The sequence below is a fragment of the Drosophila melanogaster genome, chromosome 3R (genome assembly GCF_000001215.4).
Source record: "Drosophila melanogaster chromosome 3R".
Classification (NCBI taxonomy): Eukaryota; Metazoa; Arthropoda; class Insecta; order Diptera; family Drosophilidae; genus Drosophila; species Drosophila melanogaster.
The window spans coordinates 27,988,646-28,002,475 of NT_033777.3; the positions used below are offsets into that span (position 1 = coordinate 27,988,646).

A 13,830-nucleotide genomic window follows, 5' to 3' on the forward strand; every position below is an offset into this window, starting at 1 on the left:
TACAAAGAAACTTTTGTTACTCTTAAAAATTATAAATATTATAGTTGTAATAACGTGCTGCTGTTATCTTGGGCACAGCTGTATATACATTTTTAGAGTCCCTATAAAACAGGTTTATTTTATTAAACAGGTTATTATTTTTTTTTTACAGGTGGAACATTTCATTAATACATGACCCAAATTACATCAATACTTTAGATAAAGATTATTAATTAGAACGTTGGTTATGTTTAAAACAATGCCTCTTAAATGATGAACAATAAAAACAAATTTCATTCGAAAACCTATGAATACCCGAACCATTTATTCATGCTAAGTTCCTCTTCATTAGTGAGTATATTTATTTGAATCACTATCCAAAATTGCGGCAATATCTTCCCTGATTTCTCGAAGTGCAGAGAGCGCGAAGAGCAGAGGTCGTAAATACATTAGTTTAAGTGAAACTGTGGGACAAAACAAGATATTTTCCATAGCAGCGTGTTTGTCTTCCCGCTTTTCCCGACTTTTCCCCTTTATCGTATGATTTTTACCGGCTAGGCGCCAACAATGCAATTCTTTCTCTCCCATCTTACGCTTCGCTGAGCTGGTGAGAATTCTTAGGGAAAAGATAGAGAGAGGGGAGAGAAAGAAGAGAGTCGAAGAATGAGGTAACAGCACGTGAGTCTAAGGTGCAAAGAGCGCCACATTCTACATTCTACAACTGCATTCTTCAATCAGATTTGTAGAATTGTACATGGACGTACAAGATTGAAATGTAGCCAAATGTAAAAATGTAATTGAAATATATAAAGTTAGTTGTTTGAGTATTGAACATATATTTTATTATATGCTATTTAATCAGTATATTTTTGTTTTCCAATTACAACCTTGTAAATCATAGAATCGTAGCTTGAACAAACCAAACTTATCTACATGAATAATTGGAAGCGGTTTAGTTAGTCATTTTAGACATCTAGGTTATCAGCTTCATGAGATTGACAATAAAAAACGCTGCTGAAATGGAATAACATGAAGTCTGTCGAGTCACACACACTTAATACCAGTTTAAAATTTAATTTATGACTAAGTTGTAAACTTAGATAGACAGTATTTTTATTTTGTGATACTCAAATAAATTTCTTCAAAAGCCCATTCTGTTAATAGTTCTTTTAATAAACTTGGCGTAGTATCGCACACCCATGTATACGTCTGGCTTTTCGTTGTTGCCGCATTTGAAAGTCCACGTGTTGATGCCACAAACTTGCCGCCCCAACAGAAGTGGTCCACCGGAGTCGCCGAAGCAGAGAGTCTTGTTGTTGTAGGCACCGGCACAGATGATATTGGGTGGCATCTTGCGATCCAGCTGCTTCTCGCAATCTCGTTTACTCACAATACCAACTTTCATCGAGCGAAATGTTTTCTTCCTGGACTCATCCCAAACGCCGCCTTCGAATCCCCAACCGGCTGCAATGAGTTTATCCCTTGGATGCAGTACCGATCGACAGAGCTGGGCGTAGCCGATGTACTTGCTCCTCAAGGGATACTTGGTCTTCGCCACCGCGACATCCGCGATGAATTTCATTTTCGCATATTTCGGATGAATTTGCACCCTTATAAGTTTATTCTTGTTGAAGTTGTTGCCGTGCCAAGTGAATTCCGCTGACTTTCCACCGATCACGTGGAACTTAGACCTATTCAGGTTTTCGAAACAATGGGCTGCCGTAAGGATGTGTCGCGGTGTTAGAAGTGTTGCGGAGCAGACGAGCTTTCTCCCATTGAAGAGCTGAATGCCCACTCCTCCAAGAGATTCGACAGTCGTCTTTATGCCATTATAAATCCTGGGATGGAACCTGCCAGTCCACTCCTCTCTATTCCCAGCTTCTGTTCTCACGGAATTTAGAATTAACAGCAGCCGAACGAGTGTCCAACCTGATTCCATGGCTTTTGAAGAGCAAATGATGGGCTTACATTCTCAGAACAGTTTCTTTGAATGGCTCGAAATTGATTCGTTCCACGAGAAAAGTCTACAGTGACTACAAAAAGTGTTCTGTATTATTTATGGTAAATTGCAATAGGTTTTTTGAAGATCTAAGTACAATGACTTTTGTATACAGTATGGATACTTGTCAAGAATTTCGATTAATTCGATTAATTTTGAACTTTGACGAGAAAGTCTGATTTCTGATTTAGGATTGATATCTTACCATCCTTACCATCCATCCTAAACTGATAAAAATCAGCCAAACTCAAGGAAACATAATTTCGGATGGAGTTAAGTTGGAATGCCATCTTACCATAAAGAAGTTTCACTGGCCAATGGGATTTTGGCCGTGACAGCGGCGTCGTCGAGTCGATTACGCCAAAAGTTTGACTGTGTGAGTGGAAAGTCTAACCCATTTTGCTTTGAGAATTCCCATTGGTCTTTTTGTGGAATCGCGGCACGTTTTGTTGCCAGTACATTTGCGGTTATGTGCTCATTGCAGGCTCACACGCACACACGTAAATGTCTATGTATTACTGTGCGTGCGTGTGTGCGTGCGGCTCTTGCCAAATTGTCGATTTTTTTATTTGTGTTTATATGATTTTTCAGCTGTTCTGCATTTTAAAGGAAGCCGAAAAATGGAGTGGGCAAAACGGGGGGGTTATTCCGAGTTGCTAGAGATAGAGCGAAATGCGAGGCGCGTCTTCAGCCTCATTTCTTATTATAATGTGAAAAATATCCTTTTACAAATTCAAAACGTTGAAATGTGCTATTTCTTTTGTTGCCGATTTTAACGGCCGGATAGAGAGATTCCGTACATTCGGCCCTGTGTTCATAGGACCCCCGTGACTCTACGGATCACGTCCGTTTGGCATGTAGTTTACGAATCTAGATATTCATCAGTGGGTATTGAAATATTCGGCGCATCACTGGGTGGTAATTTTCTAACATTTTCGTCCTGCGAACTCATCGTTGTCGCTCGTAGGAGCAGGCTCTATAAATTGATTTATGATTTCAGTCGTCCTTTTTAAGGATGGCGACCTGCTGTTATTGAAATGAAGCGAAATTGACTGCTGCAAAGGGATTCATCAGGAATCCGATGCTTATACATATCTGCATTCAATTAATTGAAGCAAAATGGTTTTATAATTAGTGACAAGCATGTATTAAACATCAGTCGATGTTTTTAATTAAAATTCATGTTTCTGACTTCCGACTAATTAAAGTTTTCAACACAAATAAATCAAGTAAAGCGTTATACTTATCATTTTTATGTCTTTGTATGCCAATTTATGTTTCGTAATATTCAGAAAAAAATCCTTGCAATATAGCAATTGAAATAGCAAATATAATGGCCATAAAAGTGTGTATTTTTTTTTACCAATCCAGGAAGAATTTTTTTATGCCATTAAGCACCAAAAAGTCGATTTAAGCAATAAAAAACGAAAAGTATTTTTTCCTCAATTTTCCTGCCATAAACATTAGTAGCATTAGTTTTGATAAAAACGCATTTGTTTATGTTTTACAGCCATTTTTCTGTGGGCATCGTAAAAAAGAACACATTTTCAGTTGCAGAAAGGCCATTGCAGTGGGGCTTTTATTAGTTTAGTTTTCGAAATTAAACGTATTTGCATGTCAGGCTGTCACACACACAAGCGTCGCACCAAATAAAAAACTTTACCATTTTGTGTGAGCCAGTGTGTGTGTGTGTGTGTGTGTAGTTGATGTATTTTTGGCCGAATGGCGAATGTTATAATATTGTTGCATGATGCCTTTGGTGTCTTTTGTCGACGGATTACCAACTTGGTACAACTATTACCAAAGTTGTTGTTGATTTGCTTGGCTTTTGCCTGCTGCCAGTGCCGAGTGTACAATTTAATTGCTTTTTCGGTTTTTGCTGGTGATTGTGTATGTGTTTGTGTGTGAATATGACGGAACTGGTTGTCGTCTAACCATTTTTAGAATTGCATCAAAAGGCGGAATGGGAACCAAAGAAAATCCAGTTGAATTTTCACGCCGCACAGCAGTGGAGCTGGCGAAGTGAAAAGGAGGGCTAGCATGTCGGCTACAATATTTTGCTTTTAACCTTAAATCTAAAGTTTAATTGTCATTCAATGTGTGTATATGTGCGTGCACACGGAAAAAAGATTAAATATCTAGTACTGTCTAGTATTAAATATTTAAGAAATTTTTAATAAAGTGGTCAATACTTTTAAAAAGACAGCTATGGTTTATGCTTTATTTATAATAGTTTATCTTATTATAATATCTGTCCAATTTATTCGGTTTTCTTTTTGAATTGTGAATTTATTATTTCTTATCCGAAAATTTAGTTTAGTTATAGTATCTTTCTTGCAGTGCTCCTCACATTCTCTTTATCTTTGGCTGGTGTCAACGGAAGCCGTCGCTGTGTTTGTTAGGTGGCTGCCATCGAAATTCCGGGCTCAACAGCAAAGTAACCAAAATGCAATTGTTTTGCAATTGGCATTTTGACCACATTCTGACACTCCACACACAGATACAAACACCAATACATATGGACGGCGAGTGGCAGTGGCAGCCACTGTAAATTGCGAAAAACTAAATATGCACAGACATGCGCAAATGTGTGTGCGAAGTTGGCGTAATTTAGTTAGCATTTCAAATGTTTTTCCATTGCCGGGCATTAGGAGGCATAGGACATTTTCTGTCGATATGCCGAAAAATTCTTAATTGAAAATGAATTTGGTTTTCGGCCAAGTGCTGCGTTCTGTCGGCCAAATCTTTTTTCCAATGCCTTGTTTTGCTTTCTACTAATTCGGATTGTTTTGTGTGTTATCTGCATGTGATGGGTCTGCTCTTCGATGGGATACAATGGGGTATATCGATGTGGATTGTGCAGTTTTTGGGGTCTGTCGGCTGACATTTGCATATTTTTCGAGCCTGTCAGCCGACGAGTGCTGTTATCCTTTGGCACAGCTGCGCTGCTGTTTACTTAGTGTCGCTGAATCTGTATCAGAATGTGAATCGGGCTGGAGGTATCCTCTCCTCTTGCAACATGGCAAAATGGCACCAACAACACTCACACACTTATGCACACGAGCTGGGCAAATACAAAAATTCTAGTCTACATATTTGAATTCGAAAATGAACGGAGCAAATGCCTCTGTTCTGTCTCTGAATTTGATGAATGTACAAACGGCCATCGCATTGAGGCACTCTCATCCTCAACTGCCTGCGGATATTTACACTGTGATATGGAAAACAGTACAATCAAAAAGAAGTTTAGTTTAAAGCAAATGAAATTGGTCTATCTGTATATTTTTTTAAGCTCTTAAGAAACAATTGCTGTGATACTGTAATTTGCAGAGATATCCCATCAAATTCGAAAAGTTTCGCACAGTGTAACTGCATTTGTCTATTTGTTGTGGATATAATAGATGGGCTGGCCAGATATATAGACGAACAGCTGGAAATCTGGACAGGCCGGAGGCTTCATCTGGCTGTTGGCCATATTTGCCGTTATGCATGCAAATTGCACTAATGAGCGTCACAAAATTTTGCATAGACAAATGCTAGAAAATACGGAGAGAACGGTGCGGGAATAGGACAAGCACTTGGCCATTGCAGCCTGGCTAAAAGGTTTTAAGTTCTTGGCCCTTAAATGAGGTCGACCTCCGAGAAAACAGGACCGAGACCACAAAAGCTACCCCATTCGCCAGCTGGAGGGCAGTTTTCACGCACGGTTTCCCTCGTTCACGGAGCTGTGACAGTTTTTTGCCACTGCATCTGGAGCTGGAGCTACTTTTGCCACTGCCACTGGAACTGGTGCCATTTTTGCTCATTAGAGTAAATGCACTTAATTAGAGCATACCAGCCATCGGGGGATTCAGCCAAAAAAAAAAAAAAATAGAAATAGAAGGGCAGTAAGAGGAGCAGAGCGAAGCCAACAGCTATGATTACGCCGTTCTTAATAACAATGATGGAAACAACATGGGGGGCTGTGGAAAAAACAATGCAGTTTACACTTTAAATGAGTGCAAATAAATAAATGGCTAAGCGAAATGCGACAAATAGCTGGGAAATGGCAAAAATGGCTTACAAAGTTGCGCATTTTAGTGGCCACTGGCCACTCTTCATTTGCCATTCTCCACGGGCTCTCCTCCTGACCAGTAATTTGTGTGCGACAGGACCCCGACTTATTTGCATTTCCTGGCAATTGTTGCTGGGCATCATTAGCGCACGAGTAGTATGTGTGTTTCCGGTGGATAAGGAGTACGGTGAAAAATAATTTGAAACCTCAAAGCGCCTCAGGTGTTACTCCGTGGAAAAATGCAATTAAGGGTTCTTGATTGGTAGTAGTAAGTTTGATCAGTTTGATCACTTTGATCATTTCAAAAGGTTACCATTTTTTTGTAAATGATAATCATACGTAATTTTTCTCTCTGTTCTCTGGCAGGAATTTCAGGCCATGTTTGCAATTGGAGGCAATTGCTCATTAAAAATCATTAAAATTGATTGCAACGCATGAACTTCTTTATGCCGCTGCAACTTTGTGGCAGTCATAAGAATCGCAGCAGGAGCCTTCATGGCAATCGGATTGTTCAGTCCGCATATGTGCTAAATAACGATTTGCGGCATTTTTGAATTTCGGACAAAAGAAATGACTGGTTGGCAAACTTTAGTAACTAACTGCTGATGCAGCTCGAGGTCCTGTCCCTGCGACCAATTGTCTGAGTTGGGGAAAATCGCTTGGGGCAGTGGCAAAGCCAAATGGTGCAATGTGCGAGGGGAAATTGTTTGCCTTTTGCTTGTCTTTGTCGTTTAATTAACTAAAAAATTGCTTTTTTAAATAGTTTCCAGCTGAAAGTCAGCCAGAGACGCAGACACAAGGGGCAAGGGCCGAAGGACGACGGACGCAGGACGATGGGGGCTTTTCCGCTGGGGCGAGTCTCCATTAAAGAAACGCTTGAATAATTTCAGCCTTAGGCCAATGGGGAGCAGTCATTGGAATATTATGCTTGCCATTTGCTTTGACGCTCGCTTTTAGCTTATTAGATGTTCTGTGCCTGCTCCGGCCCTCCGCCCCCTGCCCCACATTCCACATTCCACATCCCGCTTGCCCCAATCTAGTCATTATGCAATATTTATTAAAGTGAAATAAAACACTGAGCTCTGCTCTAGTGGCTGTTGTTGATTGCTTAAGTATTCTCTTTTGGTTACCTCCGAGCGTGCCATTTTTTCACACATCCCTACAGACCCCTGCCGCTCGTCAACAAGTAGTAGTTGTAATCCAGCGCATATCTCCATTAAATATTCGCAATGTAAATACATAAATACTTAAGTAAGACGCTTAACCAGCGCACACTCATTCCTCAGCCCTCCTCCCACCCTCCACACTAACACACACACACACACAAACACATTCCAAGTGCCTAGCTTAGCGTAGGCTTTGTCCCGCCCCCAAAACTCCTTGTTTGCGTATACGTATCTACTTAGCATTAGTGCATGTACTTGGGCTTTGTATTAATTTAACTGAACAGACACGGATCGTGGGGCAGCGGTAGCCCATGGTTGGGCTTCCATGTGGTTGGGGTGAGAGAGGACTAATTTTCCGGCCATCCAAGCTATCAGAACCTCCAAGTGGGGGGAAGTGAGCCGATTGGGGCAATTTCGAGTGACGCACATAATAATTAAATTTCAAGATCCGAAGCCAATTTGCGGGCGCGATGTGAAATGCTGAAGCTTGTTTGATTGAAGGTCGATAGTGAGTGGATTTATGGGCCAGGACAATGATATTCCTAAGACATGTTAAGAACTCTTGTATGGAAACTACTCGGGAATTTCGAATGAATTGGCGCCCGAGCAGGGTCAACTTTACTTTAAGCAACGTCTTATAAGCGGGCATATTTTATGATAGATGATATTTTAAGTGAAATATATATTTTAGAAACTCACAGGACCATAAAAAAAACCTTAGAACTTATGGGTCATATGGCGCCCGAACAGGGACCTGTTTATTCATAAGTGATTTGCTTAGACAGTTTCCTAAATTTCCTAACCGATTTAAATTTAAATCGTTTTCTCCCAAGTTCGGTTGCATTTTTTCGAGCACTTGGCCTAATTAGGACACCGGCAGGTGGTCGTCTTAATTGCTTGGGGCCCGTGGGCCTTCAGACTCCTACTTCTTGGTTCAAGTATCCGTACTTGGCCTATAAATAAATATATTTCCAGCAATTTCCGCTGCAGTGCTGGGGCGTGTCCACTTGGCACCGGGGTAATGAAGTGCCCCAATGCCCGTACACATGCATGCACTAACTCTCACCTATGACGTGTACAAATTGCGTCACTGTAACTTCTCATTTTGGCCATTATTTTGCGGCCCGTTCAGTGTTCGCCATTCGCCATTCGCCGCCTTTTTTCTGGCCGGCTTTTCCTCTTTTAACGACTCTGGCCGGGGTGGCTGGCAAAACGCAAATTTTTCGGTGCATAAATTAAAATGCAAATCCTCCGCATGGAAAATCCCCCTGTAATTAACATACATTAGCACGAGGAAATGCAAAACTTTTCTTGCCATTCCTTTTTCGCTTTTCGCCGTTTTCCTTTTGCCTTCTTTTTTTTCCGCATTTTTTTTTCATTTTTACTCTCTGCACTCGCTGTGTGTTTGTGTATATATTTTCGTTAATTTCTGGACAATGACAGTTAGGTGCGGGCAGCGCGGTGGTGAAGTGGTCAGGGGGCAGTAGGTCCTTTAGGTGTCTGTGTGCTAATATAAAAATACGGCAGACCAGCGGCAGAAGGTCCTTTCATGCATATGCAGTATGTAAAGTGAGCAGCACTCTCGCACACACTTACGTAATGCACATAAGGTTGGCGTACTCGTATAATGAGTAAATTACACAATCGCCGCTGTCCAATTTTGGGTGGCGCCTCACTTGACTTTCTTTTATTTTTCGGCGCACTCTCTCTCTCTCTGTTTTGGTCTTCAGCTATGGCTCCTTTTTCGTCCTATTTTAATTTTCAGCTCGATTTTTTGTGCTTGAAATTTTTCCACATGGAAAATTATTTGATTTATTTCCACTTGGACACACTGGCACTGCAATAAATCTTCGTTCAATATGCCAGAGCAGCGCAGCGGGCAGGGGGCATTTTCCATATGTGTGAGTTAGTGCGTGTGTGTGAGAGCGCCCAAGGACATGCGTGCGTATGTGTGTGTGTGTGTTTGCTCACGCAGTTGAGAACTGAAATTTTATTTAGTGTTTAGTGCGCCTCCTCTGACAGCTGCAAGGCAACAACAATTGCAAAACTTCGGCACAAGAATTTCAGTTTTGGCCAAAAAAACGTACAATAGCAACGGGCCACAGTAATGCTTTCAATTTTCTTCTTCTGCAAAATTCGGGCCACATTTTCAGCTGCCGCTGCTGCAGCTGCAGTTGGAAAAGTGGCGGAAAAGGGGAAATCGAGGAAAAGCGGCAGGAGTCTGATGGGCACGAGTTATGCTTTTGAGGCTGCGGCTGCGACTGCGGCTCTGGCGTCACCAAAAGCTGCCCAGACGTGCTGGCAGGTCTATAAAATGAAACTTTATTACACATCACACTCAGGACCCTACACACACACACACACACACAATACATGGGCGCAGCCATTTTGGAACGTAATTGAATTGTTTCTGGCTTCCTTCCGGGCAACATATGCATGGGTCAAAGATGAACCGAAAAACGGAGGTAAGGAGCCTCGCCGTCTCTCTGGGGAATTTCACACATGCCACGCCCACCCAAAATACCACATTTTTTAACCACTCGTCTTCATTTGCCTGCCAGCGAAAATTTGCCTATGCCCTTCTGCTCACTGGATTTTTTTTTGCACTTTGCTCCCTGGCAGTTTAATGAAATTTTATTATTATGAACAGGCCCATTAAAGTTTATTATGGTGAGTGCGTGTGTGTGTGTGTGTATGAGCGCTTGTGTGTGCGAGTCCTTTGGCTATTTGCTTGGGTTGGTGGTGTTTTGTCCCAGGTTAACCGCCGAAAGTTAGTGCATAGCTCAAGGCGTCGCTTGTGCAGCATTAAAAGAATATCTGAGAATCATTTGACCATGAGCTCAAAGGAATTCCCAGCAGCATCAGCAGCAGGAGCATCTGCCACGGGATTCGAGTGGATGGGACGGCAAACATCCTGCCGCTTTTGAAGTGGGTTGTAACACAGGGGCGTTGGAGCATTAAAATAAATACAAATTAAAATATTTCCCCCGATATGTGTATGTGTGTGTGTGTGTATATCGTAGACCAGAAATTGTTAGAATGAAATGGCTCGGAAATGTTTCTTTGTGGCTGCTGAAGTAGTTGACGTACAGGATTAAAACTTGGCCGGGTTTTGTTCTGGAATTCAGAAGGCATTCAGGTGAATACAAACATTAATGAATAATACCATGCTCTACTTTAAAATGACTAGGCTTAAGTTTAAAAGGTAAATGCTCGTGAATCATTAATGCGATAAGGCCCAGCTGAGAGCTGTTGGATCTACATCAAATATGCCAAAATATAACTGTTAAATACATATAGAAATTAATGTTTTAATTTCACGCTCAGCTTAGCATTTGATATTTTGATTTGGGACAGGTTGTTTAGGGTGGCTTTGTTTACTTATTGGGGCCAGATTGGCTGGGTGAAAATGAGTGACAGGCAGTTGCAACCTTTGCCTTATCGAACACCAGAAATCATACAATAGAACCCAACTTCTGACACAATTTCTGTGCGAAGTTACCAATATGAGACCAAAGGAAAGTGGCCGGAGGAGAAAGCCGTTGCGTAATGAGAAAAGGGCCAAGTAGGGTGCACTCGAAAAAATCATTTGTGGTATCTCAAAAGTAGGTAACTTTAGTATTCAACATATTAAAAACTTGCTTAGACATAGATTTTTATTTGGCCAAAATTCGATGTAAATAAGAATATAAAATGAAGATGTTTATAATTTGAAACAACAAGAAGCTTCCAAGTGTACCGCCTCATCAAATGATTACAAGTCGCCCAACCACACAATGCCACCAATGCGACCGACCGCCCATTCACATGGCCAAGCACATTGCGAATCCCATTTCGACTTCCACTCCCACTTCCAGTTGCCACTCCGCCGCAATCAAGGGGTGCGGCAGAATATTCAAACCTGTGCCCCTCCAGCGCTCGTCCTGGCTCCTTTGGATCCTTTGGCACGTCTCTGAAGTTGAGTTGAGTTTCATTTTGCCTTTTGTTGCGCTCGACTTGAGCACAAATACCGGAAATTGTTGTCAAGATAATTATTGTTATTTGTTTTTCAACAGGGGGCACACAAAATGAAGCAACAACGAGCTGGAGTTGGGTTCCTGTTTTCCTCCAGCGACGCCTTGTGGCTTGTCCTTGTCCTGGCCCTCGGCTCCCTTTTCATGCTGCTGCTCCTGCTCCTGCTCCTGCTCCTGCTCCTGCTCCTTCCACTCGAAACCTTGTTTTTGGGTATGTTCATCAATCTGGCAAAAACATCAAAATTCGCCAGGACTTGCTGCGGCATATCCTTGGCCAGGGCAACGTGCAATTTGCGGTTTTCCGACGGCCAGTGATAGTGGCTCTAGGGCATCCGGGTGTAACTGGCGGACAAAGGGTGCTCCGGTCGCCTCTCCTTGTGGCTGTGGCATCAAACTTTAAGAGTTGATGGAAGTACTTGAACGAGCAACTGATTAAAATTTGAACACTTGATTGATTCTGAATCTGGCCGACGACGAGCTAGTTGGCTTGGTAGTGCTCGAAAATGTAATAACCGAGGCAAAAATATTTACCTTTTAGCAACCGGAGCATGCAGAATGCAGCATGGAGCACGGAGCACGGAGAATGTTGAATGGATCAGAGAGTATGGTGAACTTCACCGACATGGCCGCCGCCATTGCCCATCGAAACTGGAAAGTGTTGTCCTTGCGGCGCACTTAAGATGGAGTCTCGTTTACATGCCCCTGTTGTCAATCACAAGGCCCATTCACTCCTCAGGTCCTTGGTCCTTTGTATCTGCAGCGGAGTGCACTTGACATTTGAACTGCAACTGTCAAAGTGGCGGCCATATGGGCCTGCAAAACGAGCCTGTCTCCCAAGCCCAAAGTCCTGCATATCCTGTGTGCCACGTAATCACCGGCTGAAAGACTGAAAGTTTTACGGCTTTTAATTAACCCTTCGCACATGGAGCATACGTTCCCAGCACGAACATCAAGATTATTGGGTCTTCAGATGCGGAATGGGGAGCCAGCGAAATAAAACTTTAGTAATTAGCAAAGGGAGTTAACTGATTTTGCAGAAGGCCAGTGGCACAGTAACTGCAAATGAAGCATGCCTTAAAAACACAAAAACAACCAAGACACGAAACGTAATGAGGCGAAAGGAATAAAGTGCAGAGAGAAATAATATTGCAATTTAAGTACACAACAAAAGAATGTTTTTAAATATGTCAGAGCGCTTGTTCTGATTGAGTATTGAAAACATTACATAAGAATGGGCAATGCTATTCTTATAGTTAGTTCACATATAAATTTTAAATAATTATTAGCAGCAAATTCCTTTAATTTCCCGCTGTGTAGTAAAAAAGGACTGCAAACAGTAAACAGCAGGGGACGCTGGCAAAAGTCACAGAAAACAGAAAGCATTTAGCGCATTGCGGAGGATCGCCACTCGCTGTGTCTAGATGAAAATATAACGAAATTAAATTAATTACAATCATTATCGCCTCGTGCACACCTGCTGAAGGTGGGTAGGTGGAATAAAGTGACTACGGCGACGGAGTGAGCAGATAATTTTGCTTCATTAGCGGATAGGATATGGCACTACCTTATATATATGCACTCGCAACTAAACCAGAAGCGGTAAAGTTAATTTGTTCCTGAGCCCGGGAACCTCTGGCAATCTCTGTTTGTTGGACTCGAAAGTAATTAAAGCAGTGTGACCGATGCACTTTTGCTCGGAAACGAATTCCAATATCGGGACAATCATATTTCATTTGCCAGCATAAAGCGAAGTTCGATTGTCTGGGGGCAGTTGGTACTAAAAATTATTATTTGTTGTTTAATTAAAACTGCAAATGTCATTGAAAAATCCAGGACATAGCTGGTGGCCATGAGCCGAAGACAAAGATGGAAGGACAAAAGCCGAAATGCTTAGCAAACAAACGCCCTGTGGCCATGACAGGTTTTTCGGAAGAGTTGTAAATAAATATTTATGACCAGCAGCAATGGAATTAATCGCATGCATGTAAAAGACAATTGTAATTTACTGATAATAAATATTAGATGTCCTGGCCTCCGATTCAGATTCAGATTTAGATTCCACTTCTGATTCCGAGGACTAAGCCCCGAAAGCTTGAGCCCTGGCACGATATGTTTTTGTACATTTGCCTCACTAATTACGACCTGCATTATGCATAAACTACATACGGCTGGCCGCATAAATCAAGTGCGGGCTGAAAACTAAAAGTTGTACTATGGTACAAGCGCAAAGTGCCAGCCCAAAAGTCCTATTGCCACCTGCATTTGTTCCTGGCCCTGTTTTCGTTGCATTTGCCATAGCAGGCCGTGTGTTTGCTATTAATTAAGTTGGAAATAGCTACACGCAAAAGCACTCTTAGGCGACTATTTTTGGCCCCAGCATGCATGACGGCCGGCAGAAAAGCAATTAAAATGTTGCACTCGCATTCCGAATGGGCAAAAAATAAGAATCGAGCTGGTCCGCCCCGCTCGCCTAATGACCGCCCAAAACAGTTGCAGCTTGTTATCGACGACGGGCGAAATGTGTTAAATGCTGGCCACGCCCCCCCCCCCCGAATAAAGGCGGCTGTAAAGCGGACTGCAGCCCGCTTCACGCTTAATTTACAAAGCTCATGCAAGTGC

The 13,830-nt window shown here is 42.1% G+C and overlaps 1 protein-coding gene and 2 long non-coding RNA genes across 3 annotated transcripts; 1 reads left to right on the plus strand and 2 right to left on the minus strand.

Annotated features, from left to right (window-relative positions):
• Positions 1-1,053: 1,053 nt before the first annotated feature.
• On the minus strand, positions 1,054-2,106 carry CG4815 (uncharacterized protein). The gene has a single exon (NM_143350.2). It carries the CDS (start codon positions 1,916-1,918, stop codon positions 1,121-1,123), a length of 798 nt encoding a protein of 265 aa, NP_651607.1. The 5' UTR covers positions 1,919-2,106; the 3' UTR covers positions 1,054-1,120.
• An 8,870-nt stretch (positions 2,107-10,976) lies between these two features.
• On the minus strand, positions 10,977-11,657 carry lncRNA:CR46087 (long non-coding RNA:CR46087). The gene has a single exon (NR_133468.1). It is a non-coding gene; the product is annotated as a long non-coding RNA:CR46087 (long non-coding RNA).
• lncRNA:TS27 (long noncoding RNA: testis-specific 27) lies at positions 11,263-12,370 on the plus strand. The gene has a single exon (NR_156785.1). It is a non-coding gene; the product is annotated as a long noncoding RNA: testis-specific 27 (long non-coding RNA).
• Positions 12,371-13,830: the final 1,460 nt, after the last annotated feature.

Coding starts and splice junctions, on each gene's coding strand:
- CG4815 (NM_143350.2), bottom strand. CDS start 1,918: ATGGAATCAGGTTGGACACTCGTTCGGCTGCTGTTAATTCTAAATTCC.